Source organism: Leuciscus leuciscus (genome assembly GCF_965113295.1).
Source record: "Leuciscus leuciscus genome assembly, chromosome: 12".
In the NCBI taxonomy this organism is placed as follows: Eukaryota; Metazoa; Chordata; class Actinopteri; order Cypriniformes; family Leuciscidae; genus Leuciscus; species Leuciscus leuciscus.
The window spans coordinates 32,560,153-32,586,186 of record NC_138736.1 but is presented as its reverse complement, the minus strand read 5'-3'; the positions used below and the strand labels follow the sequence as shown (position 1 = coordinate 32,586,186).

At 37.7% G+C, this 26,034-nt stretch overlaps 1 protein-coding gene across 1 annotated transcript; it reads right to left on the bottom strand.

Moving 5' to 3' along the window:
- Positions 1–18,657: 18,657 nt before the first annotated feature.
- On the bottom strand, positions 18,658–24,553 carry tcf19l (transcription factor 19 (SC1), like). Its single transcript, XM_082186868.1, has 4 exons — positions 24,418–24,553; positions 22,890–23,500; positions 20,864–21,794; positions 18,658–19,961 (listed from the first exon to the last, which is right to left on the bottom strand). The coding sequence occupies exons 2-4, from the start codon at positions 23,179–23,181 to the stop codon at positions 19,604–19,606; spliced, it is 1,581 nt and encodes a 526-aa protein (XP_082042994.1). The 5' UTR covers positions 23,182–23,500; positions 24,418–24,553; the 3' UTR covers positions 18,658–19,603.
- Positions 24,554–26,034: the final 1,481 nt, after the last annotated feature.

The window sequence follows — 26,034 nt, the reverse complement described above, 5'->3', positions numbered from 1 at the left end:
AACTGGTAGATTAGACTTTTGCCGTATCCGGTCGGCAAAACAGCAAAAACGCCCTTCTTGCACAGGAACGATTCGAGCGCCATCTTCTGTTCCTCTTTTAGACAAAAAGCCAAGTCTAACTCGTTCATTGTAGCGGCCAAAGCCGTTTCAAACAACTGGTGTCAACTAGCCATCTTACAATGTTTACTAATGACTTCGACATCACAGCGCTGTCGTCATCTGTTTAGCTCACCTCTGGCCCGCCTATATCAGATAACCCGATGTGATTGGTGCAGCTCAGATCGAGGGGCATATTTAATGAGCACCATTACTCGACGCCAGAGTAACTCGCTGAGCAAATTCAACTTGTGCTCTCGCGAGAACTCTGGATTACCAGGGTAGACGATTGACACTTTGATCTTTAAAACTTTGCAAACCTTTTACATTCACAAACAGCTATATGACGCACTACATGAAAGGTAATTTTTGAAAAAGCATAATAGGGGGATTTTCAAAAATGCATTTCTAGACCTTGCGTTTTTTCTCTCTCGCTCGCTTCACTGACCTGACCTGTGTTTTTACCCGCAAAAATGTGTTTTTCAATTCCTTTTTCAAGGCTATTTTTTATTGATTTTCTATGTAAACGCACTAGACTGATGTGTTTGATCTCTGTGTACCGCGTATGAAACTAAAAACACGGCTTTCAAGTTAAAAGAAGTTCAACTTAAAAAAAAAAAACGTGTCTTGAGACCTTGCATTTTCCCCCCATTCCACTGCCCGTGTCTCGTGTTTTTTTGTGTGTTAACAGACCCTTAGAAAAAATAGGTTCAGTGGGGTTTTATATTACACCCTATAGGGTTCTTGGCTCAATTTTAAAGAACCCATTATGCCAAAAAGGTTCTATATTAAAGAAATGATTGCATAAAACTTTCCTATTTAAGGGGTTATTTAATTTTTATAGTGATAAAATATGTTTACGATCTGATCATAAAATTTAATTAAAATGAATTAATTAAAACTAAATCCATAAAATAATCCCATGGGAAAACTTTAAAGGTTCTATATTTGAAGCGCCTGACAGAAGCCTTCAAGGTTATAGAACCTTTTCTTCTAAGAATGTAGATTGTTTTTGAAAGATCATGAGAATAAAATGTTCAAGTTTCTCCTGTATTGCATCAGATTGTAAAACTCATCTCAGATCTTATTAGAAACCATCTTTATGAGTGAATTCTAACAATAAAGAGATGGAAGAACCTGTCAAAAGGCAACCATCTCTGCAGGACTCCATCCATCAGGTCTGTATGGTAGAGCAGATATATACAAAAGCCACTTGAGCATTGAGAGCAAGTCAAATGAAGCTTATACAGACAGATTTTTGAAGGCAATAAACCCTGGAGTGCACACAACCTGAGAAAAGCTGGATAAATACTGTAGACTTTAAGCATCACAAAAACCAAAGACTGGTGTCAGATTGCAACAAAAATCTATTGGAAAAGGAGAGAAGATTGCATTTACAGATTCACATCCATAATTTCTGACAAAGCTCAAGGAGACATGCATAGATAAACAGGAGGAGCTTCACAAATTGAAAGATTGTTCAGAAACCAAGCCAAAAGGACTTGAAACTGTAATCACTGCCGCCCTACACAGTTCTGAATGCTAATGTAATGAGATTTCGGTTTTAAATTTAAAATCAATATTTAAAAAAACGCTTTTCACAAAGTCAGAATGAGACATTGTGAGATGGAAAAAAAATCAATTGGAATTATTCCGAAATACGCCTAATGCTGCAAAGTGAGGCATTTCCTGAGGGCCTTGTCTATATAACACATCACTCTTCTGCTTACTTTTTTGCTTTTTATTTCATTTCCTTTTTGTTTTTCCGTGGAGCCAAATAGCTATTTGTCTTATGCGTGCACAAAAACAAATATCTAACATTTCAGCCGTCTTTGTCTTGCGTGTAGCTCATTTCTCACGTCCGCATACATTGCGTCTCGCGTCCTGATGTGTTTTTGCAGTCTGAGCTGCACGTAGTTGTTGGTAAATAACATAAAGCTGTGTACAGCTGAAGGGAAGGACCGGCTTGATTACAGCCCTGCAGTCTTTATCTGCCGTGTGCAGGCACACTTTGACGCAGATGAGAATGGGAATGAGATGGAGGGATTTTGTCATCACAGAGCTGTGGGACGTTTGCTTGTCAGCCATGATCTGCTTAGAATGGGCCTGAGTGCACACACACACACACACACACACACATACACACACAAATGTTCAGTTCCACTGGTGTGTGTGTGTGTGTGTATGATGGAGAGGAAGCAGAGGTCATGTCATTTTTGTCAGTGATGGTCTCACAGTCATCCCGCGCATGATTTATTGAAGCAATGTGCTTGTGTTCGCTGAATGAATGTGCACATGAAATCTGACTTTGAATACAGAAGAGTTGACCATGAAGTCTGCATGACTTATGCAGGATATTCCTAATGTTCTGAAGTTAAACAATAGCTTTGTGTGAGGAACAGACTAAGAATTTCCTATTTTTCAGTCCTTGAGAGTACATTTGAATTGAATTGGCTACAACTAACAGGATGTGAAACTGCTATTACAGGAATGAGGAAGCAGATTTTACTGAATCGCCCTGCAAAGAAAACAATAACTCAAGAAGATATGTAATTAAGCTGTTTTAGTGTTTCCATCTGGTAATGGATGTTTGATGCTTTTTGTTTCCTTTTTGAGATTGAGGGTAAATAGCATTCTGGGAAAGGAAGCGTTTTCCAAGATGGTCCCAAAGAGGGTTTACATCCTTATATCGTAATATTCTATTATTTTACAGTTATTTATATAATTATTTATTTAGCCTACAGTTTAAATTTATATTACATTTTAAAATATACAATAATAGGAATTGTTCAATATGATTTGTAACACATTTTTAAATACCTTTTTATAATTATATTTACAGTTTTTTTTCTATCGCTAACAAGCGCTTACCCATACTACAGATACTTTTTCTAAACTCTTAACACAGACTCACACCTACAAAACAATTGGCCAAATGGATCATTTTCTTCTCAAAAACACATTTTGTTAAATATATACTAACTCTTCATTTCAAAATAGAACACATCTTTCTCTGCACACACTAACTTTACCAAAACACTGAAAATCTGACTCAAAATGAAATTATTCTGTCAAAGAATAACACTTGTTTTCACTTCACAAGGTACATGCAGTCAATTTAGTTTTTTTTTTTAACTAAAAAAAGATCTTCAGGGTTAGGCCACATGTTTTCATCAACATCACATCTGATATTATCCAAGGCGATGCACCTGGGATAAAACCGCTTGGTATGTCGGATCCACCCTTGGCAATCATGATCTGTGATGTCCCTGCAGCCAGCATCCATGGCTTCAAGGAGGGACATCTGGTCATGTGGCTGATGGTCATAAACCTTCCACCTCCATGCAGAAAAGAACTCCTCTATGGGGTTGAGGAAAGGTGAATAGGGTGGAAGGAAGAGACTTACCAGTGTTGGGTGGACTTCAAACCATGTTGTTATTGCTTGCGAATGATGGAAAGCCACATTGTCCCAGGTAATTACAAAGGTCCTCATGTTTTCACCCTCCTGATCCTGCTCTGGAACCAGGCGCTGGTGGAGATCATTGAGAAAGGCAAGGAGGCGCTCGGTATTATAGGGTCCAACCTGACATCTGTGAAGGAGTAATCCTGCATTTGCAATTGCTGCACACATGGTAATGTTTGCCCCTCTCTGTCCTGGCACATCAACTGTGGCCCTTTTTCCAATTACATTTCGTCCACGTTGACGCCTTTTGGCCAGATTGAATCCTGCCTCATCTATGTATATGAATTCATGAGGGGCCTGGTTGGCCTCCAATTCCATAACTCTCTGAAACAAAGTTTATGTAAATCATGTCATTACTGTATAGTATACCATACTGTACTGTAACCTATAACTGTGTAGGTTACCTACTTGCAAAGTGACAGCAAAGAACTGGACATTGAATTGAATATACACTATACCTGGACATATTGTCGTCGTTGCTCCTTGACTTTCTCACTGTTCCTCTCAAAGGGAACATTGTAGAGCTGCTTCATCCACACTCTGTGTTTGGACAATGTCCGCATAATGGTTGTGAGGCAGATGCTATCGATATTGTCAAATATCTCATGGTCCTCCACAACTCTAGTTTGAATTTCATGCAGTTTTATTGCATTATTTGCAACAACCATTTCTACAATGGCAAGCTCTTGATCATTATTGAGGAGCTTTCCTCTTCCCCCAGAGGGTGGAAGGCGTTGCATTCTTTAGAGCAGTGGTTCTCAAAGTGTGGGGCGCGCCCCACTGGTGGGGAATAGAGACGTGACAGGTGGGGCGCGCCAAACGGGAGGAAATTTTCCTTTTTATGCCTTTATATCTTTATCCAGACATCCCAACTGTCCCAGAAGTTCCGGGAGTCTCCCACATATTGATAGCGTCTCCTTGACGCCCGCAAATGAGATCCAATCTCCCGGAATCGCGCACTAGAGAGTGACTGCGCGCGCTTGTGTGTGTTTGTGTGACTATAAAGGCATATTAATATTAGCGGAACAAACTTTCGCGCCCATAGATATATGTGTAGCTATATCTATGTTTCGTGCCGATGGGTAGCAGGCTAGTGTGGGCAATAAATAAATTGTTTAATGCAAAACAGGCTCATTTAAGCCACTAATGCAGGGATAAATAGACCTGTCTTGCCAAATGGATTTATCTTCTTTTCTTTTTTAACAGATTGCAAAGTGGCACTTTTATTGCTTTTCTATTTTTGAACTTGATACAAATTTTGACACAGCTGCACTTTTATTTTCTCTATTTTTGAATTTCATGCAAATTATGACACAGCTGCACTTTTATTTTCTCTATTTTTGAATTTCATGCAAATTATGGCACAGCTGCACTTTTATTTTATTTATTTTTGAACTTGCTGTTATTTGATGTAGATAGTTAGTTTGTATTTAGATATAACTTGTTACTATACTGATACTACTTGTTAATTCAATAAATTTGAACATTTTATTTCTTTAGCATGTTGGGGCGATGGGGGCAGGTGGGGCTTGAAAATTCCCCCTTGTCCAAAGAACCACTGCTTTAGAGGGACAAAACATTCAACATATGCATTACTGTAAGACCTTATTGACATGTCAAGTGAGAATAGAAACAATCCATGTAAAATGCAATACTTACCTGTTGGTTTGTTGAAAGATGCGTGTAATGGAGGCAACCGTTGACCGCCTCAAATTGGGCTGCACTCTTTCACCAGCCTCTCTTAGTGAAAGACCGTGGTTGATTACATGGTCAATGATAGTGTATACAAATTTCATCACTGACTACTGTTCTTGCAGCCCTTGGAATGCCACCACCACGCATTCTTACACCTCTACCTGGCCCTCTCCACGGCCCTGCTCTTTTCCCTGGCCCTGCTCCTCTCACTGCTCCTGCATCTCTCACTGGGCCTGCTCTTCTCCCTGGGCCGCTTGCTCTTACTCTTCCTCGTCCAGACATTACAGTGTTTGTCTTTTTCTGTTTCTGTTTCCAAAAACATCACTCCTCAAAGTCCTCCTTTTACTGTATAAGTGTCAATGTAATAGAAAAAAATAACCCCTGCCACTGAGTCTAAGCCAGACTGGAATCAGCTGTGGTTGGCCCAATTTACCCAACATAAATCAGCTGTGTGTCAAGTATTCAATTGTTTGTTTATTATCAGCGGAGATATATTGTTTTTGAACTGATATCATTGCAGAAGCAGAGGTTTTTATACTGTATCTAAGGTTTGGAATATTGTTTTTGCTATTGTGGGATGTTGTGTGTTAACATTCGTAAATACTACAAAAACAATCCATAATTTTGTTGGGAGGTATAGCTTGTCTGTTAAGAAAATGTAAGCATTGTGGAAATGTGTTCACTGTGTGAAAACGACATGAAATGGGTGAATGGTATGGCCACAAAAGACAGATGCTGTGCTAATTGTGTTTAGAGTTTTGAAAATGTGACGACTGGTTGGAGAAACACTTGTTAGCGACTGAAAAAAACAAATTTTTTAATTTGTATAATTTTTACAAAAATTTGATACAAATGTAATTGAAATTAATTGTATAGTTATTATTATTATTATTATTATTATATATTATATATAAACCCTGAGTAATTCTATATTTTGTAATTATTTAAATTATATTGATATAATCCATAATTTATAAAAATCATTAAAAATTTACTTATATTTTGTATGTGTGTATATCTATATATAGATTTACTTTATATTATATATATATATATATATATATATATATATATATTCAGTCACTTTATATATATATATATATATATATATACACACACAACATTATATATAATGTGTAGCATTTCAAACGTCGAATATCATATTTCTGAAAGTATGCCATATGTTGCGTTTTTGCAAGTCTTGTGATCGATTGTGACTTTTTTTATGTTTGGAATTGAATTTGTTTGTGAGATCTGAGAGCTTTGTGTTTTAAGAGCTTGAGAGACTCAGTTCCCATTTACTGTGTGCAAAACAACAGCTCAAACATTCATGCATTCATCTCCTCTCATTTCCACCAGAGATAGAAAATCATAGGTTTAGAACGACATTATGGTGAGTAAATGATGACAATTTTCATTTCTGGATAAACGATCCATATAAGAGTTACACACTGACAAACGGGGGGCCATTATATCTTTGATGAGCTGCAATTAGCCAAATTTAACATTGATTTCTGCATCCAAACTTACTAGAGCAAGTTTAATTTAGTGTGAACACCATCCAATACAACACTGAAAGAGTTCTTCTGTTGAAGTTCACTCTCTATATGTGTCACAGTGGATCAAATGGTTAAAATTACACAAAGGACAGTTTTATTGCTTATAGGGATCGTTCTCTCAGAGCTCAGAGAAAATTCCCCAGGAGATAGACAAATCAGACAACAGATGACATAGCTATGTATGTGGCAAGAATATAGCTTTTTTGATAAATATTTGAGTTTGTATTGAGATCTCAGCTAATTTTACACTGATCTCTTCTGAAACTGCAGTGGAGACGTGAAATTACGGTCTTTTTCTTACACTCTTAAAATAAAGATTCTTTATTGGTACTGAGGGTTCCATTAAGAACCTTTCATTGCACAAAAGGTTCTTTAAAGGGGAAAAACACAGGTGTTTCATCACATATGGCTCATGATGACAGATAATAAGCTATAATAATAAATGAAGTGAATGAATATGAAATGAATAATTATGAACACATCCATACATACACTTCAAAATTACAGCTTGATTGGTAATAATGGGCAGTAAAAAGGGATATTAACCTTGATTTCTCTTTGTGTTTCAGATCATTTCATCTACTAGTGAACTCAACTTTTGAAAATTGAAAAATAAGAGAAATAATAATGAGAAAATTGATATAAGAATAGATATTGAAATGGTTCATATTTGTGTCATTTTATATAGATCACTATTGCTTTAATACTGTTAGAATTCATTTTATAATATATTTTCATATGAAGATTTAAAATAGACAAAAGTGAAGCAAGAAATTCCACACCAAAAAAGTATTAGAAAGTAAGAAAGAAAAAAGGCATGAAAAGTGTAAGAAACGCAAGAAAAAATTCCTGTTCAAATAAAAAATGAAACACATAGAGTTATAATGCATTGAGAGAACTGAGCGACCACTCACTGAAAATTCTCCACAGAATTTGGTCTGTGTAAGAGAGTGCAATGGACATAAAACCTTTAGATTCCACCCTGTAATTCCTGCTCACTGATCTGATATTTCGGCATGAGTAAGAGTAATGTGGCAGGTATCGAAGCCACTCATCCTTCTTTACGGAGCTGCTATCATCCATCCATCCGCTCACATCAGCCCAGCGATGACCGGAGGAGAGGAGATATTTGCAGAGGCATGAGACGTGGACACCTGTGTCCTGTTCACACACACACACACACATCTCAAATCACCACTCAATGTCTGAGTCTGACTGCACCATAAGGCCTGCAGAACCATATCAATAACAAAATCAATAACGCAAAATGCATTCAAGTTCCCTGAATTTATTGATCTGTTTTCCCAAATTTATGCACTGTGCAAAAAGTCTAATTGATGAATTAGTTCAATTGTTTTCCCTTGTTGGGTAACAAAAATCTTTTTCACATTTTCAGAAGCAAATCTGAGTGGCGCTTACCATGCTAAACTCACAACAGTGTTTGCTAGTTTACTGTAGTGCAGTTGAATGAGAACTGAACTAAGCTAGATGATGACATCATTTTATTTATTAATTTTTTGCAGAACTGCTTTAGGTGAAATGAACTAATTTAATAATTGATGATCTTTAAAACGGCATTGAATCAACACTGAACTGACTTCAGCTGAACAACAGCCGAAATGCATAATTTTCCTGTTATCACTGCTTTGAATTGTATAAAGCACTATATAAATAAAGGTGACATGACTTGATTAGTATTCAGAGTGTTTTTATCATGGTGATATGTGGTTGCTAGGGTGTTCTAAATGGTTGCTTACTGGCTGATGTCAAAATAGCCATTTAAAAGTGTCTATGATATTTTGGTTTAGACGTGACTTGTAAAATAAACTTTAGGCAAGGCAAGGATAATTAAAACAGTTTAGAATAAAAAAGAAAATGAAATACAGCGTAATCAGTCGGACGCACAGTGGCACAGTGCTCATTCAGTAAATGCACAGCTAAACAGCTTTGAGTCTGGATTTAAATGTGATACTGTAGGAGCACATCTGATCTCTTCTGGAAGCTGGTTCCAGCATAATAGCTAAAAGCGGACTCGCCATGTTTAGAGTGAACCCTTGGTATTTCTAGCTGATGTGAACCTAATGATCTGTTGGGTTTATATTCAGTGAGCATATCTGCAATGTATTTAGGTCCTAGGCCATTGAATGATTTATATACCAGTAATAATACTTTAAAATCAATCCTAAATGTAACTGTGTAAAGACCTGAGGACTGGTGTGATGTGTTCATATTTTCTGTTTCTGCTCAGCGTTCTGTATGAGCTGCAACTGTCTTATGGTGTTTTTGGGAAGGCCAGTGAGGAGTCCATTACAATAATCCACCCTACTGGTGATGAAAGCATGCACAAGTTTCTCTAAGTCTTGACTGGAAACAAAGCATCTAATTCTTGCAATATTTTTCAGATGATAGTATGCTGATTTAGTTATTGCTTTGACATGACTACTGAAGCTAAGGTCTGACTCTAGAGTCACACCAAGATTCCTGACTTGATTTTCAGTTGTTTGACCCCTAGAGTGAAGGTATGTGTTCACCTTGAGAACACCCAGCAAGCAGAAGTCGTAATTTCACCATCTAGGTTAACTATAGACCCGATATAGTCCGGCTATGAGTAACCCACTTCTAGCCAAAATAACCTTGAATTTGGTTACATGTCGTTTTTGCGAGATGTATGATGTTCCATCATGTAAGCAAAGTAAACAGTGATTACAAAGTGTTTGGTTTAATTTCTTCACTCATTTCATTTCTTTATTGATAACTAGTCTATTCTTGGGCTATGATTTAGACGTCTATTAAATTTTCACTGACAGCCCAAATTATGCCTTGTTTTAGCCTAGACGTCTGGGCTGTGTTGGACGGCTATTCTTTTAAACAACACATCTTTTAAACACAAAATTGCTTTCTGGGTCATCTTTGTTTCCAAACGCAATGACTTCAGTTTTGTCTTTGTTTAACTGAAGAAAGTTTTGGCACATCCAACAATACATTGGCACAGGGAGTCAATGGGGCGATAGGGCTAAGTAGAGCTGTGTGTCGTCTGCATAGCGGTAAGCAATTTGGTTATTTCTCATTATTTGGCTCATTGGGAGCATATACAGGCTGAACAGGAGTGGCGCGAGAATCGAGCCTTGAGGGACTCCGCATGTCATGGATGTCCACTCAGACTTATGGTCTCCTATACTCACATAGTAACCTCTCCCTCCTAAGTATGACCTGAACCATTTTAGGACTATCCCAGAAAGCCAGACCCAGTTTTCCAGCCTTTCAAGAAGTATGTTGTGATCGACAGTGTCAAATGCAGCACTGAGGTCGAGTAGTACCAGCACTGATCATTTGCCTGTATCAGTATTTAAGTGAATATCGTTTATTATCTTTATGAGCGCTGTCTCTGTGCTGTGGTGTGGTGGGAAACCGGATTGAAAATTGAAAAAGTATCCATTCGAGCTTAAAAATTTGTTCAGCTGATTGAAGACATCTTTTTCAATGATCTATGAAAGGAAGATTTGAGATTGGTCTATAGTTGCTTAATATGGTCTTATCCAGATTGCTCTTTTTCAGGAAGGGTTTGACAACTGCAGTTTTCAGGGAGTTTGGGAAACTCCCAGAGATAAGTGAGGAGTTTACCACTTCTAGAAGATCTGCTTCTAAACAGTTTAACACACTTTTGAAAAAAGATGTGGGATGTGCGTCAAGGGCGCAGGTTGATGTTTTAAGGTGCTATACGGTTTCTTCCAAAATTTTGCCATCAATATCTTCAAAATCAGACATAACTACTTTCTCAGGTTGTGGTCTGATCTGTCTGACCCCAGCACAACTCAAGGATGTGCTGATCACCTTTCTGATATTATTGATTTTGTCAGAGAAGAAGGAAGCAAACTCACTGCATTTGCTGTCTGAGAGCATTTCACTGGGAATCTGGCTTGGGGGGTTTGTCAGTCTCTCTACAGTAGCAAAAAGAGTGGGTGTGTTGTTTGAGTTGCTGTTTATAATATTCGAGGAGAAAGTCTGTCTAGCTTTGCCTAGTTCCATATTGAAAGCATGGATGCTGTCTTTGTAGATCTTATAATGAACTACAAGTTTTGTCTTCCGCCACATGCGCTCTGCTTTCTGCATTGTGTTTTCATATTTTGCACTGCTGTTGAGTTTCTCCAAGGTGTCTGCCACTCTTCTTCCTGACTGTCACAGGAGCAATATCATCAATTACACTTTTAACTTTTGAGTTAAAAGAATCAAGGAGAAAATCACTTGTCAGCAGTGACTTTCAACAGAAAGTCAGCAGATATACTTGGTGTTAAAGATATAGCCTTCATAAATAGTACACTAGTGTTCTCATTTAAGCATCTCTTCTTGACAGACACAGATCTAGCTTCAATGGCAGGAGAGATCAATATATCAAAGAAAATACAGAAATAAACAGACAGTGCTACATTCTTAATAACAATCGATGAAATGTTTAGACCCTTACTGATAAGTAAATCTAGAGTGTGTCCACGATTGTGTGTTGGGTCCATGTACATGCTGAGTCAGATCAAAAGTTTTTAAAACAGTTTTGATTTCTTTTGCCGTATTGGTTTCGGCATTATCTATGTGAATGTTAAAAGCTCCAGCAATGGCAAAACAGTCAAACTCTGTAAAGTCCTCAGCAAAGGCTGGAGAGTATTTTGGAGGCCTATAAATAATGATAAGTAAAATGCATGGACCACCTTTAAACACAATACCCAGATATTCGAAAGACGGGTAATTCCCAAATGATATTTGCTTACATTGATATCTTTAAAAAGATCAGCTAGACCCCCACCTCTCTTAACAGCTCTGCAGACACTCATAAAAGTAAAGTTAGGAGGGGCTGTGTCATTGAGGACTATTGTACTGCAGCTGTCTTCTAGCCATGTTTCATTTAGAAACGTAAAATCTAGGTTGTTTGTGGTTATTACCGGTAAGTCGTTGACTAGAAGTGACTTATTTTTAAGTGAGCGGATGTTTAAAAGTGCTAACTTAACAGTCTTACGTTTTGTCCCCACAGCAATCTTAGTTTTATGTGTAATAGGCACCAGATTAGATGGGTTTGCTGTATGGCTTTTGAAGGGCTTAGACTTTCTATCATGTAATAGAACAGCAAAAGAGAAAGATACAGGCACACTGGGTCCACACTGGTTATCATAGCGGGGACCCGACACATATCACTGAGAGCTGGTATCAGTTGTTTTTGGTTCACCTCGGGCAGATGGAGGAGGGTGTGGGCCCTGGCGTTGTAGCAGAGGCTGAAGAGCTCTCACAGGAGGTGGGGGAGGACGAGCTCGGACCGCAGGCTTTAGTGTTTGCGGGGCCTGACGTTTTTTGGTTGATATCTGAGGGCTTGCAGCAATAGAGTGGGATAGTTTGGTTCCAGCATACACCAGTCCATCCATTTTCTCTGGAGAGAGGAATAACATGTCTGGTGAGAGGGGCTGTTACTCTGATGTTATCGGAGGCTGTAATATGCTGTCCTGGCTTCCCTGGCTGTTTTCCAGAAAGCTGTCCTTGGGTGTTGAATCTTGGAGCAGTTCTAATATGTCACAGTTTGTCTGTGGTGAGCTCTGTGGGCATGACAAATTTTTTAAATAAAATTTTAATAAAACATTTAATGAAACAGCTTCTTAAACAGTGAAATGGCTTCTCGAACAAGAAAAAAATGTATGGCGGGACTTGATTTTGCCCAACGGGAATTGATTGGATGGTTGAATGGTTGTGATTTGCTATTGGCTCAATCTCATGTGATTGACAGGTTATCCAGCCCTTGTGCCAGTCAACATGTCATCAGAGAAAGACAGAAATGTTGCTGCAAGATGGAGGGTAAGTATTTAAATTAAAGATAACAAGTGCATATGAATTAAAATAATGATGTGCACGAATAAATCATTTATAATAGGCACTACAATATTCCATAAAAAATAAGAATTGTCAATTCTGATTTCATGGAGACTCACACCCCCTCCCCCCAGCCCTCCCAGCAACCCCCATTTGTAAAACAAACTCCTATCCACAGTAATGTTAGATTCAGGGCCTGACTGGTTCAGAGAGGCTGTGCCACAGAAAGTTGCCCTGAGCGCTTTCGTCCTGAGGTTGCTGAGCGATGTTGTTTTCTAGAGAGTTTTCGGTGCTGGCAGCCCACCCGCTCACCCGGTCAGCAGAAAATGGATGAATTTCCAAGTGTCTCCATGCACTGCTATCCCATTAGATCCCTGTCAGTCACCCAGACGATCTGAAGCAGAGCATGTTCTGATAACCCAACCGTCTGCCTGCAGTCCATCACACTTTAAGCTGTCAGGTGGTTAATGCCTGCTTTTCAGTTTACATTATACATTATATTGCATGTTTATGCTGCATGATATAGGCTCAATATTCTATCGTCCATATAAATGAATATATAATTAGATTCTGCAAAATAGCATTAATGCTACTACTTACATAATAAACTGAGAAGTAAGTTTTCAAATGCTTTAGTTTTCACACACATTTTTCAAATGTTTATTTATAATGAGGTTAACAAGTGACCAAAAGTACATTTTTGCCTTTTCTGAATACAATATATGTATATATATTAGTGCTGTCAAATCGATTAATCGCATCTAACATAAAAGTTTTTGTTTACATAATATATGTGTATATATATTATTATATTTATATACATAGGCTATATATGTGTGTGTGTGTCCATGTCTGTGTATATACAGTACATACAGTACACACACACACACACACACACACATATTATGTAAACAAAATGTTAGATGGTTTGACAGCACTAATATTATTTATATATTAGTGAACAGGGACCCAATGCAATTGCTGTGGGATGGGAGTGATGTGAGCAGACTTTTTGTTAAATCTAAGGGCACAAGCAGCTGAGGTTTGAATTAGTTGCTGGCGATTTAGGGTTTTAGTGAGTAGTCCGTAAAACAAAGTGTTACAATAGTCCAGACATGAGGTTAAAATAGCATGGACAACAGTTTCAATAACTTTGAGATTTAACGAAGGTTGTGTACGGCAATATTACGGAGATGGAAAAAAACTATTCTTAACAAGCTGATTGATGTGGGGTTTAAAGCATAATTTATATTACCCCAAGTTTGCATGTAGGAAGGACAAACTAAAACTGTCCATATGGCCTATTAACAAGATTACTGTTTTTTTTTCAGTATTCAGTTTTAAGAAGTTTTGAGCCATCCAAGCTTTGAGATCGTTTAGGCAGAATGAAATGGGAGGGGGAGAAAAAACTGAATTAGGCTGAGCAGAGAAATAGATTTGTGTATCATCAGCATAACTGTGTAAATTAAGACCAAGGCACTGGATGATCTGACCCAGAGGAAGCATGTAGATTAAAAATAGTAGTGGACCAAGAACAGATCCTTGAGGTACTCCACTGTAAACCGTGACATAATGAGATTTGTGTAAGTAATGAATTGTAGCCTGTCTGAGAGATATGAGCTTGAAGGACAATTCCTGTAATACTGATAGCAGTTAGACGAGATATGAATACAGAATGGCAAACAGTTGCAAAAAGCTGCAAAAGAATCAGAAGGCTGAGGACACCAGTATCAGAGGCAAGAAGGTCATTCACTCATTCATACGTTCTGGTTGTCAAAATACATTTCCTTCAATTCTCTATGGCTTTTATCCTTGATAAAAAGTAGGGAAGAAACTGAATTTGTGGAAGCCCTGTATCCGAGTAAAACGGCTTCTTGAAAAAGAAAATGTGAAGGGTGGGACTTGATTTTGTCCACTGGGACTTGATTGGATGGTTGTGGTTTGCTATTGGTCGATCTCATGTGAGTGACAGGTTGCCCCGCCCTCGCGCCAGTAAACACATCATCAGAGAAGAACAGAGATGATGAAGAGGAAGCTATTTTGATTAAAGATTATGAGGGCACTGGTTTTTAAAACGTGTGCAGATTGATCATTTACAATAAATAATGCAGTGGTCCATGACAAATAAGAATAGTTTATTTTGATTTAATTTACGCTACTCTGTGGGAATGTTTCACCTGTTTTTGTTTGAGCGTGTTAGATTGATTAGTAAAGTAGTAGCGTACCTCTATAATTATAGTCTCATTCATGTCTGTTGCATAGTGTGAGACGAGGTACATGCCCAATTTTAACACATCGGGGATATTAATTATATTGAGGCTCATGCTAATGGGCCAAGACTGCCCTCTGGTGGCCAAAGGAAGCTGGCATGTGCATTAATCTTCCTCTTTAAGCCGTTTTATTTCGCTTCATCCCTACTAGCTTAATCAGACTCTTAACTAGCACAGCAGTTTTCAGCTTTGTCCTCGCATCAGTTTGTTTTTTTCTTCCAACATTAGTCTCTGTCTCACAGGTCCTGCCTGCCACACACTTCCATTGACTGCAAAAAGCATCGCCATGGCAACACGGACAGACTGCAATCCATTGCCCTCATTAGGAAGAACCTGAAAAGATTTCACACCTCTGTTTTATCTCTCCTTGATAACGTACACAGATGTCAGGTTGACATGGCAACCCAACAGCCCTGTACATATAAGTGCACAGGTGAATTTATGTTCAGGAATCTAGTCTCTGGAGTAGTACTAGTATGTACTTATATTTAATAAAATAATTCCCTTTGCTCAATGCTGGACACATAAATAACATTAATAATAGATTATTCGGTCCTTAATTCTGCAGTGCAAATATATTATACAGGTTATTTTTAAATTAGTTCATTATTAATTGATGAATATCATTATCATTGACATGAATAAAATTCATTAAACATTGAATGTTGTTAAAAAATGATCATAATTCTCTTCAAAGAAAAATTAATTTGTTAATTATGCTCAGATTAAGGAATTCCAAAAGAAAGGTAACGTAAAGAAATATATTACACACACACATATATATATATATATATATATATATATATATATATATATATATATATATATATATATATATATATATATATATATATTATATATTTACAAACTTTTATTTTAGATGTGTTCAATCGATTTGACAGAACTAATATATATATATATATATATATATATATATATATATATATATATATATATAAAATGTAATTCATATGAATACATATATTGAATACATTATATTTTATTAATTGTGTGTATATATATTATTAAATATATATACACACATACACAATATTAAAATATATGAAACTCAAAAAATATATTATAAAAATACAATAAAATATACATATATACATTGTATGATATGATATAGACTTGAGTTCAATATATATTTAATATGGAGTTTAATATAATGATGATAGCAAATCAAACGCCCTCAGTCCTCCAGATGCACGCCTACAGATGTACAAAACAGCCAGCGTTATTGAAATTTCACAAGACTAGACGCGCTTCACTTTATCGGAGTAGAGAACAGTTAATACAAGCCATCCATCAGAGAGACAGCCTCTGTAATGCACAGGTATGAGTCTCTGCTGACCTAAAATCCACAAGGTGTTACAAATGCCTCCCAGAACAACAGGGATGTTCAAGGAATGGACAAATGGGACAGGATGTGATGTGACAGTAGGTGATTCAGACATTTAGGTCACAGACTTCATAAAGGTCAGAGGAATTGTACTGGGTTCCACCTGACAAACAGTCCAGCTATAGGGCAGCATTGTAACACGTGCTGCGTAACACAAGAATGAACCCCATTGGTTCTCACTGAAGCTCAAACGTGCTGCGTAACACAAGAATGAACCTCATTGGTTCTTGCGGAAACTCAAACGTGCTGCGTAACACGAGAATGAACCTCATTGGTTCTTGCGGAAACTCAAACGTTCTGCGTAACACGAGAATGAACCTTATTGGTTCTTGCTGAAGCTCAAACGTGCTGCGTAACACGAGAATGAACCTCATTGGTTCTTGCGGAAACTCAAACGTGCTGCGTAACACGAGAATGAACCTCATTGGTTCTTGCGGAAACTCAAACGTGCTGCGTAACACGAGAATGAACCTCATTGGTTCTTGCGGAAGCTCAAACGTTCTGCGTAACACGAGAATGAACCTCATTGGTTCTTGCGGAAGCTCAAACGTGCTGCGTAACATGAGAATGAACCTCATTGGTTCTTGCTGAAGCTCAAACGTGCTGCGTAACACGAGAATGAACCTCATTGGTTCTTGCTGAAGCTCAAACGTGCTGCGTAACACGAGAATGAACCTCATTGGTTCTTGCGGAAGCTCAAACGTGCTGCGTAACACGAGAATGAACCTCACTGGTTCTTGCTGAAGCTCAAACGTGCTGCGTAACACGAGAATGAACCTCATTGGTTCTTGCGGAAGCTCAAACGTGCTGCGTAACACGAGAATGAATCTCATTGGTTCTTGCGGAAGCTCAAACGTGCTGCGTAACACGAGAATGAACCTCATTGGTTCTTGCGGAAGCTCAAACGTGCTGCGTAACACGAGAATGAACCTCATTGGTTCTTGCGGAAGCTTAAACGTGCTGCGTAACACGAGAATGAACCTCATTGGTTCTTGCTGAAGCTCAAACGTGCTGCGTAACACGAGAATGAACCTCATTGGTTCTTGCGGAAGCTCAAACGTTCTGCGTAACACGAGAATGAACCTCATTGGTTCTTGCGGAAGCTCAAACGTGCTGCGTAACACGAGAATGAACCTCATTGGTTCTTGCGGAAGCTCAAACGTTCTGCGTAACACGAGAATGAACCTCATTGGTTCTTGCGGAAGCTCAAACGTGCTGCGTAACACGAGAATGAACCTCATTGGTTCTTGCGGAAGCTCAAACGTGCTGCGTAACACGAGAATGAACCTCATTGGTTCTTGCGGAAACTCAAACGTGCTGCGTAACACGAGAATGAACCTCATTGGTTCTTGCGGAAGCTCAAACGTGCTGCGTAACACGAGAATGAACCTCATTGGTTCTTGCGGAAGCTCAAACGTGCTGCGTAACACGAGAATGAACCTCATTGGTTCTTGCGGAAGCTCAAACGTGCTGCGTAACACGAGAATGAACCTCATTGGTTCTTGCGGAAGCTCAAACGTGCTGCGTAACACGAGAATGAACCTCATTGGTTCTTGCGGAAGCTCAAACGTGCTGCGTAACACGAGAATGAACCTCATTGGTTCTTGCGGAAGCTCAAACGTGCTGCGTAACACGAGAATGAACCTCATTGGTTCTTGCGGAAGCTCAAACGTGCTGCGTAACACGAGAATGAACCTCATTGGTTCTTGCGGAAACTCAAACGTGCTGCGTAACACGAGAATGAACCTCATTGGTTCTTGCGGAAGCTCAAACGTGCTGCGTAACACGAGAATGAACCTCATTGGTTCTTGCGGAAGCTCAAACGTGCTGCGTAACACGAGAATGAACCTCATTGGTTCTTGCGGAAGCTCAAACGTGCTGCGTAACACGAGAATGAACCTCATTGGTTCTTGCGGAAGCTCAAACGTGCTGCGTAACACGAGAATGAACCTCATAGGTTCTCGTACGTCAAGCGTTCAGGTTTTTTTTAAACTAGCTACTTCTCATGCCACTTAATTGTACCATGCATTAAAACAGGGGGTTAGTTTTAGGGGCCTGAAAACACAAACTTTTGAAATCAGGAATAAAAGTGCAAGTTTTTGAAAACGATACAGTGATCTCTGTGTAAACTACAAAAACGCGAATTTGTGAAAACTGTGACATCATGTGCACTGCGTGTTTAGTCCATAGGTGTGAAGTGTTTCTTTACAAAGCAAAATAGAGAAATGCATGATATATTATTTTGTTGCACATTTATATTTATACTGACTAAGTTTTCTTATTATATAAAATGCACTGTCCCATGGTTACTAACAGCTCCTCACTGCACTCTATAAATACTGACAAATCATATTTTAAATATAGAATTCTTTATTCAGCCCTTGATTCCCAACAAGACAAACATGATGACAGAAGTCATTTGCCGTTTTTAGAATGTTGAGTTAAAGTGAAGACAGTGAAAGTATCTTTTAACATTCATACCACAGAAATTCTATTCTTATAAACAGTTATACATCTACACAGAGTTAGTCCAGACCAGAATCAAAACTTGAGTTAATAGCAGGCCACAATACAAAAACACAACTGACAATCGCGTGTGCGTTGAAACTTCAAGGTTAAAATGTACATAGAAATGTTTGCACTTATGCATTCAATCAAAAGCTTCTGGAGTGATTTCAGCTTTAGCTGTTCTGATATTAATGCTTATGAAACTCTTGAATAAGACAGCACATCTTCATAACTGCATCCGTATATATATTCTCATCGCCCATTTAAAACCTCTCATACAGTATTTAATGATAACATATTACATACCAGCCATAATGTTGGTAAAGTATGTTTAACCAACTGTATCTAGTTAAAGCCTATACAAGTCTTCCTAGATATTTTAATTAAAAGACTCAATTCATCAATCCATACTTCTGAAAATATAAAATCCCACAAAAAAAGACAGAAATATATTCATACATATTTTTGATTTTCAGCTTTTAGGAGATTACATCCTTGTGTATGTGGAATACATGTATCATAAATTGTCAGAAAGCATCCAGTGTCGAGTTCTAATGGGATGCAGTGCGTATTGAAGCTGGTGTGCAAATCCAACACCCTCATTTGATCCAAATCAGATTCAATCACCATTCAACGCAATTAGCACCACTGCAGAAAACATTAACTTGTCATCATTCGCACCGTGAATGCCAAGAAACATCATATCTGCCAGTCCCCATGAATTTGATGGTAATAACAACAATGTCTGAGAGCATGTGGTTTATTACAGAGCCTTGAATGAAGAGGAGGGCGAGTGGCAGCCGCAGTGGAAGTCTGCATTGGGGTCGAACAGCAGCGAGTCTCTGTTGTGTTTGTGTGGCAGGCAGTCGAGGTGATACCAGGCGTCGCAGTCGTCACACTGGATCCACTGCACGGTGTCCTGCTGCGGGAGGCGACAGTGTGCCGCTGCGCACGGTTCCACACCCTGAGCGACCCCCACGTCAGCGCCATCCTCGTCTTCAGAAGAGGAGGAAGAAGAGGAGGAGGAGGAAGAGGAGGAGCTAGAGGAAGATGATGATGAGGGAGATGGCAGGGAAGGCCGCGGTGGCAGCGGGTGTTTTCTAGGCCTTCCACGTCGTCGCCTGCAGAAAAAGAAATCAGTAAAATTATATATTAATAAAAGCAATCAAATTCATAATGTATACTATTGTTAAAAAAATGTAATCGCTTTATTTTCATATAATATTTTTTTAAATTGTAATATACTTGTTTTTATATTTTTGAACCTTATATTAGAATAAACATTTTTCAGGCTTGGAAATCACAAATTCCCTGATATTTTACATTAAGATCAAATATCCTACTAAGAAAAATTATATACTGACATTTAGAAATATGAATGACTTTAATTATCTATATATAGTCATTACATTATATATATTTTTTATATTATTATTATTATTATATATTATTTTATTATTATTATTATATTTTATTCTATATTATTTATATATATATTTTGAGGCCTTGAAAACACAAATTCCCTGATATTTTATATTAATGATACAATAATAAATTAGAAAAAATATTCTCACTCTTAGAAATATTAATTTTATAAAAGACAGACAGACAAGAATAAAGATTTTAATCATTAATTTTCTAGGCTTGGAAATTACAAATTGATTCCTGTTATTTCATACATCATATATAAAATGCTATATTTTTCCAAGCCTAGAAAATCTATGGAAATGATTAAAATCTTTATTCTTATCTTAAATATATATATATATTATATATATATATATATATATATATATATATATATATATATATATATATATATTATATAAAATTTCTTAGATACTAAATAAATTCGATAGATAATAAATTCGATACTAAAAAATATTAATGACTTTTAGAATATATATATATATATACACACTGTATATAAATTCCTATATGAATAGATTATAAATTCCAGATTTTTTCAGGTTATTGATGATCTTATTCAGTCTCCTGTATGTGACTATCCAGTATCACTAACCCAGTTGAGGCCTGAAAGCGAGAAATCACCCCCCTCGCCTTCTCCGTCTTGCTCATCCTCGCTGATGGGGAGGTCAGGTTGTAATTCTCACTTCCCATCCTCGGGGAAGAGTATATCGGAGAGCTGTTTGCCCTTGGTCTCCTTCCAGGTCCAGACAAGCAGGGCTTCTGCTGGCGGAGGGGAGTCAAATTGATGCTGTTGCCTGTGGTGTGACTGATGTTCACAACATGATTGAACTGCCTGTTCTGTGCCGCATTGAAAATGCTGCCGGTGTGTTTCGACACATCAAACTGTGAGCGGCAACTCTGCTCCAGTTTGGGTAGATGGGGTTGAAACACCTCTGACTCTGATTTGTAAAGTCGTCGTCTTTTCTTTGCTTGTACTCTCCTCCCGTCCTCCAGGTCTCTGCGTCCCGCAGGATCATCCGAACTGTCGTCCTCCAGCAGAACCGTGTGGGCTGACTTGCGTCGGCTCTTTGAGGACGGCGGGACAGACTTGGATGAAATCTCGCCAACAGCCTGGAAAGGAGGCGGGGTTGTGGGCGGGGCCAAAGCGTTGAATGGCGGAGCATTCAAGGTGGTCGTTTTGTCGCTTTTCTTAAAAGTCCAGCAGCTGCCGTTCATCTTGCTCAGGCTGCCGATGGAGTTGAGGATGACCGTGGCTCTGTTGATGGACAGCTTTGAAATGTCCAGAGCGGGTTCCGGTTTACGGTCCGAGGACGTTCTGATCCGGTTCTTAATGTCAGATGAGAAGGAACCCGCTTTGGGCACAGTGATGGCGTCAAAGTCCAGTGGGCGAACCCGTACTTTCTGGAAGAGGAAGTAGAATTCTGGGCTTGCCCGTCCTGATTGGCCACCGATGGTGAGTGTGTCGCCATCAAAGATTTCCTTTAACACCCCTTGTTGGAGGCGTATGTCATTTACCCATGTGCCTGTGGAACAGAGAGAAACTTTTTAGAAGACATTTTACATCAGAGCTTGTAATGAAATAATCTACACTTGTCCCAGAATGCAATTGTGTAGGTCATGTTCACATAAAAATACAATTAGGCTATGCGTTTAAAGCAAAACATTAAGAAACAAACAATAAATATTGCATTTGTGATATTTTATATATTGAAATCATCATTAACTCTTTCCCTGCCATTGTCAGAATTTTCCGTCATTTATGACAGCGCTTCCCCGCCATTGATGGAATTTTCCATGTTTTCACTGGTATAAGGTAAGGGTTTTCAGCTGTTGTATACTATAACACAGAATCTCCTGATCATTAAAAAAAAAAAAAAAAAAAAAGCAGAAACAAGCGATAGCAGATGCATTTGTAAAATAACGCTATTATCAACATTAAACAGCATATAAAACAAAACTGCCTAATGTTACCAAATGAAATGTCCAGATTGAGATATAGGACTGTGAAGCTTTAGGGGTGTTGATGGACTCGATCTACTCCATCTGTGTTTTGACCATCCTTCTGAATCCGATCTGGATGTAGTCTTTGACAAACATGCGTTTTTCTCAGCTTTCTTTTTGCACAAAATGAATAACGTACCCATATTCAATTGTTGATAAAAAAAAGAAAAATGCATTAAGCTAGAATAAAACAGGGTTTTTCCATTTAAAAGCAGAGGCTCTGTTCTTTCTTTTGATATACTGTATGTTCAGATACAAAATATTCTGGGGGCCATGAACATTTTGTGAAAATGAACAAAAAGACTAGCGGTAAAAAAAAATAAAAAATAAACACTGGCAGGGAAAGAGTTACAAAGTAGTGCTGTCAAATAGATTAATCACAATTAATTGTATCTAACATAAAAGTCTGTAATTATATATAGAGAGATATATATACACACGTGTACAGTATATATATATAATCTATACGTGTGTGTGTGTGTATATACACATATGTTTACAAACTTTTATGTTTGATGCGATTAATGTGCGTGTATATATATATATATATATAGTATGTATGTATATAATTTATTATATGAATATAAATATTATATGAAATATAGCAAAACACCCACCATAGCTGCTACGGTCCTTCACTTGAACTTTCCAGCCCTCTTCTCCAGAGGCATCGGTTTCTCTTTCCACATGGAGCTCAGCATGGATACGGGACACAATTGTTGACTCCAGAGTGACGTCACAGAGCTCTGTGGCCCGTCCCAGCCGAAACACACACTCGGCCAGAGCGGGGCGGAAAGTGTACAGGTCAGGCGCAGAGTCAGATGACTCATTTCCATGGGCGTTACTATTGTTCGTATGAGACAACCCAATCCTCAACAGCTGAAAACACGGCTGGACTCCTGACGACATTTTGACATCCCACAAATAAATGGGGAGGAAATCTGCAACACAGCCAGCAAAAGCTGGGCCAATCACATAACACTAGGCTAAACGTCCTCCATCAAAGACTCTCTACTCAGAAAGACTTTTGAGTGCGACCCTTATAAATATATTATTACGCCCAGTAAATAACATCTGACACACTAGATATTATTAAAATATTTGGAGGACAAGCTAAAAAGTTGCAGCACGGATAGATAAGATTTCTGCGAAAAATGTCTAGGTATATGAAGTATTAAAAGTGGATATGCAGTGCCGGGCCAGATGCCGTCACCTGCAGGTCTTCATTCTGGAAAACAGAACAATACAGCGCTTTAGTGACATTACCAATATTAAATTCTTTATTGCAAATTCTTTTTTAGCATTTCTACAGTGAAAATTAAAAAATACAAATCAAAGTTCTGATAATAATTAACATGATGCTTTCGTAGTTCTAATCATACACAGAAACACACACACACACATATAATATATATGTATGTATATATGTATATATATATATATATATATAGATAGATACACACACACACACACATATATATATATATACACAAACATACACACACACAGACATATATATACACCATGCATAGTAGTATGCGTTTAAATATTTACATGTATATTTGTATATATAGTTTATTTTAATATACACAATGTTTAGAGATGCTGTATTGATCTTTATGCAGAGTAATCCGTCAATAATGTAAGAAATAGCGTACTATTTTCATTATATTAAATACATTTACAAAAAACTATTTAAAGAGTCGCTAGTCAACGTGGACCATCGCATTGCCCCAACAATACATACATTTATAAAAGCTGATAATTTATAGCTGGACCAAATGTCAAAGTTAGTTGCGCTCGTCTACAGTATCACCGTCTGATTCTCTGATTCACACCATGCATTGTAGCCTATAGGTTTCTTTATGAACCTTAAAATCATATAGTTGTTCAAAAACGTTTCAAAGCAGTACTTTATGAAACATGCGGCGTATTTACAAAGCGCAAACGTTTGTTTTGATATGCATATTTCGCTATAGCACCGTCGCAAAAAGAAATGTTAGTGTTTGTGAAGGCTGAGCAGTGGATGGCTCGCGCATGAAGCACATTCACACAAAGCGAGTTGAAAACAGCTGTTTTATAAATACAACCATCTCATTTCGTCGAACATTACGACAATAAAACACTTACAAAAGCATGACATACCTAAATTATGAAGGTATATGTTTAGTAAAACGCTACATGTGTCTTTTATTTGTGCTCCGTGGTAAATCTTATCGCCTCCTCTCCCCAGGAAGTGCTTTGAAATTTGGCGCGCCAGGACCAGGACGCGTTTCCTTGCGCGAAAATCAACGCCACTTCCGTCGATGTTGTGAAGGAGACTGGTGTCACAATGCAGTTGGTTTTTAATCACAGATGAGCTTTTGTTTTTTTGTTGTTGTTAACATAATCATAACCATAATCACACTTTGATGGATACGCTCATTATTACATAATTAATAAATAAATAATATATATTTTTTATAATTATACAAATGAATTATATTTGTATTTAAATATATTAATTATATTTATATAAATACTTAAAAATACTAATTTCATTTCTTTCATAGACTATTTCTATTTCCCTAGTGGGGAATTATTTCCTATTACTGAATAACTGCATGCCTTTGTATATTAACGCTTAAGGATTCATTCAGTTTATAGTGTTCATTTAATGTCTAAATAGTAGTAAATATGCATTATAGAAAAAACAAACAGACAAGAACATCAACCATGAGATTGTTAAAGTTCTTTTATTTTCATCTTTCATTCACGAGGAAAAAAACAAAGTTGAACTAAAGTTGTGCTTGAAGTCAAACTATGAAGCCACATGTAATACTAAATGAACAAAGCAGCCAAAAAAAATATCTTCTACACCATACTTTGTACATGACTGAAGTATTGTTAATATTCATGGTTCTATGGAAGTCAGTTATTTGCCTGTTATCTGGCTTAAAGCAAATACATCTGTGTGAGTTTCAATGCTCATCCGAAAGAGGAAAAATGCTATAATGGTCACAATCACAACTTTTCCAAGACAGCTGCAGATGAATAAAGCACTTTGAGAAACCTGTCTCCTGTCCTGAGAACTCTTAAGCTGACAAAAGATCGATTTACCAACGAACTCAGCATAAGCCGATGAGGAAAGCACACACTCCTGAGCTCGTCTGATAATGTGATGCCAGCATCTGTGTAAACCGCTGATCAAACCTGAGCAGACTTACAGGATGGACTTGTATTGCTATGGTTCCTTTACCCCAAAAATATTGACAAATCTTTTTACCGTGCACTTTTCACTGCGATAAGTGCACTCTTAATTTGATTTATCCAGCTCAAACTACTCAGGGTAAAGTTCAAGTCACCAAACGCAAACGCAAATTTCAACATATTTAAAAGCAATGACCTTTGTAAATCTGACTCGCACTGAACATCGAGAGGTGAATGCATTTGTTCAAGTATAATCAAGTTTAAACCGTTTATACACCTGCTTATTCTGACTGAACACTAGCTTATCAGAAAAAATAATTTCTGTCCTAGTCAGAAATTGAAAAAGCCATTTCCTTAGATTAATCAGCGAACGAGTTTTGATTCTGTTGTGCTCAGTTATGTTTTCTGTTCATGACTGTATTGCATAATCCTAAATTTGACATCCATTATTTGCTTACATTGAAAAAAATGGTCATATTAGCTGCTAAAATAACATTGACATTAAGAATACTTCTCATCAGAGGCAAAGTAATGCAATGAAATCTCCTTTCTAGCAGGCAACCTCTAGTTTAG

Excerpts from the sequence above, each read along its gene's own strand:
- tcf19l (XM_082186868.1), bottom strand. The coding sequence starts at position 23,181 with ATGTCGTCAGGAGTCCAGCCGTGTTTTCAGCTGTTGAGGATTGGGTTG. Across the intron at positions 21,795-22,889 it reads GAAGGACCGTAGCAGCTATG|GCACATGGGTAAATGACATA; the intron begins GTGGGTGTTTTG and ends TCTGTTCCACAG. Across the intron at positions 19,962-20,863 it reads CGCTTTCAGGCCTCAACTGG|GCGACGACGTGGAAGGCCTA; the intron begins GTTAGTGATACT and ends CTTTTTCTGCAG.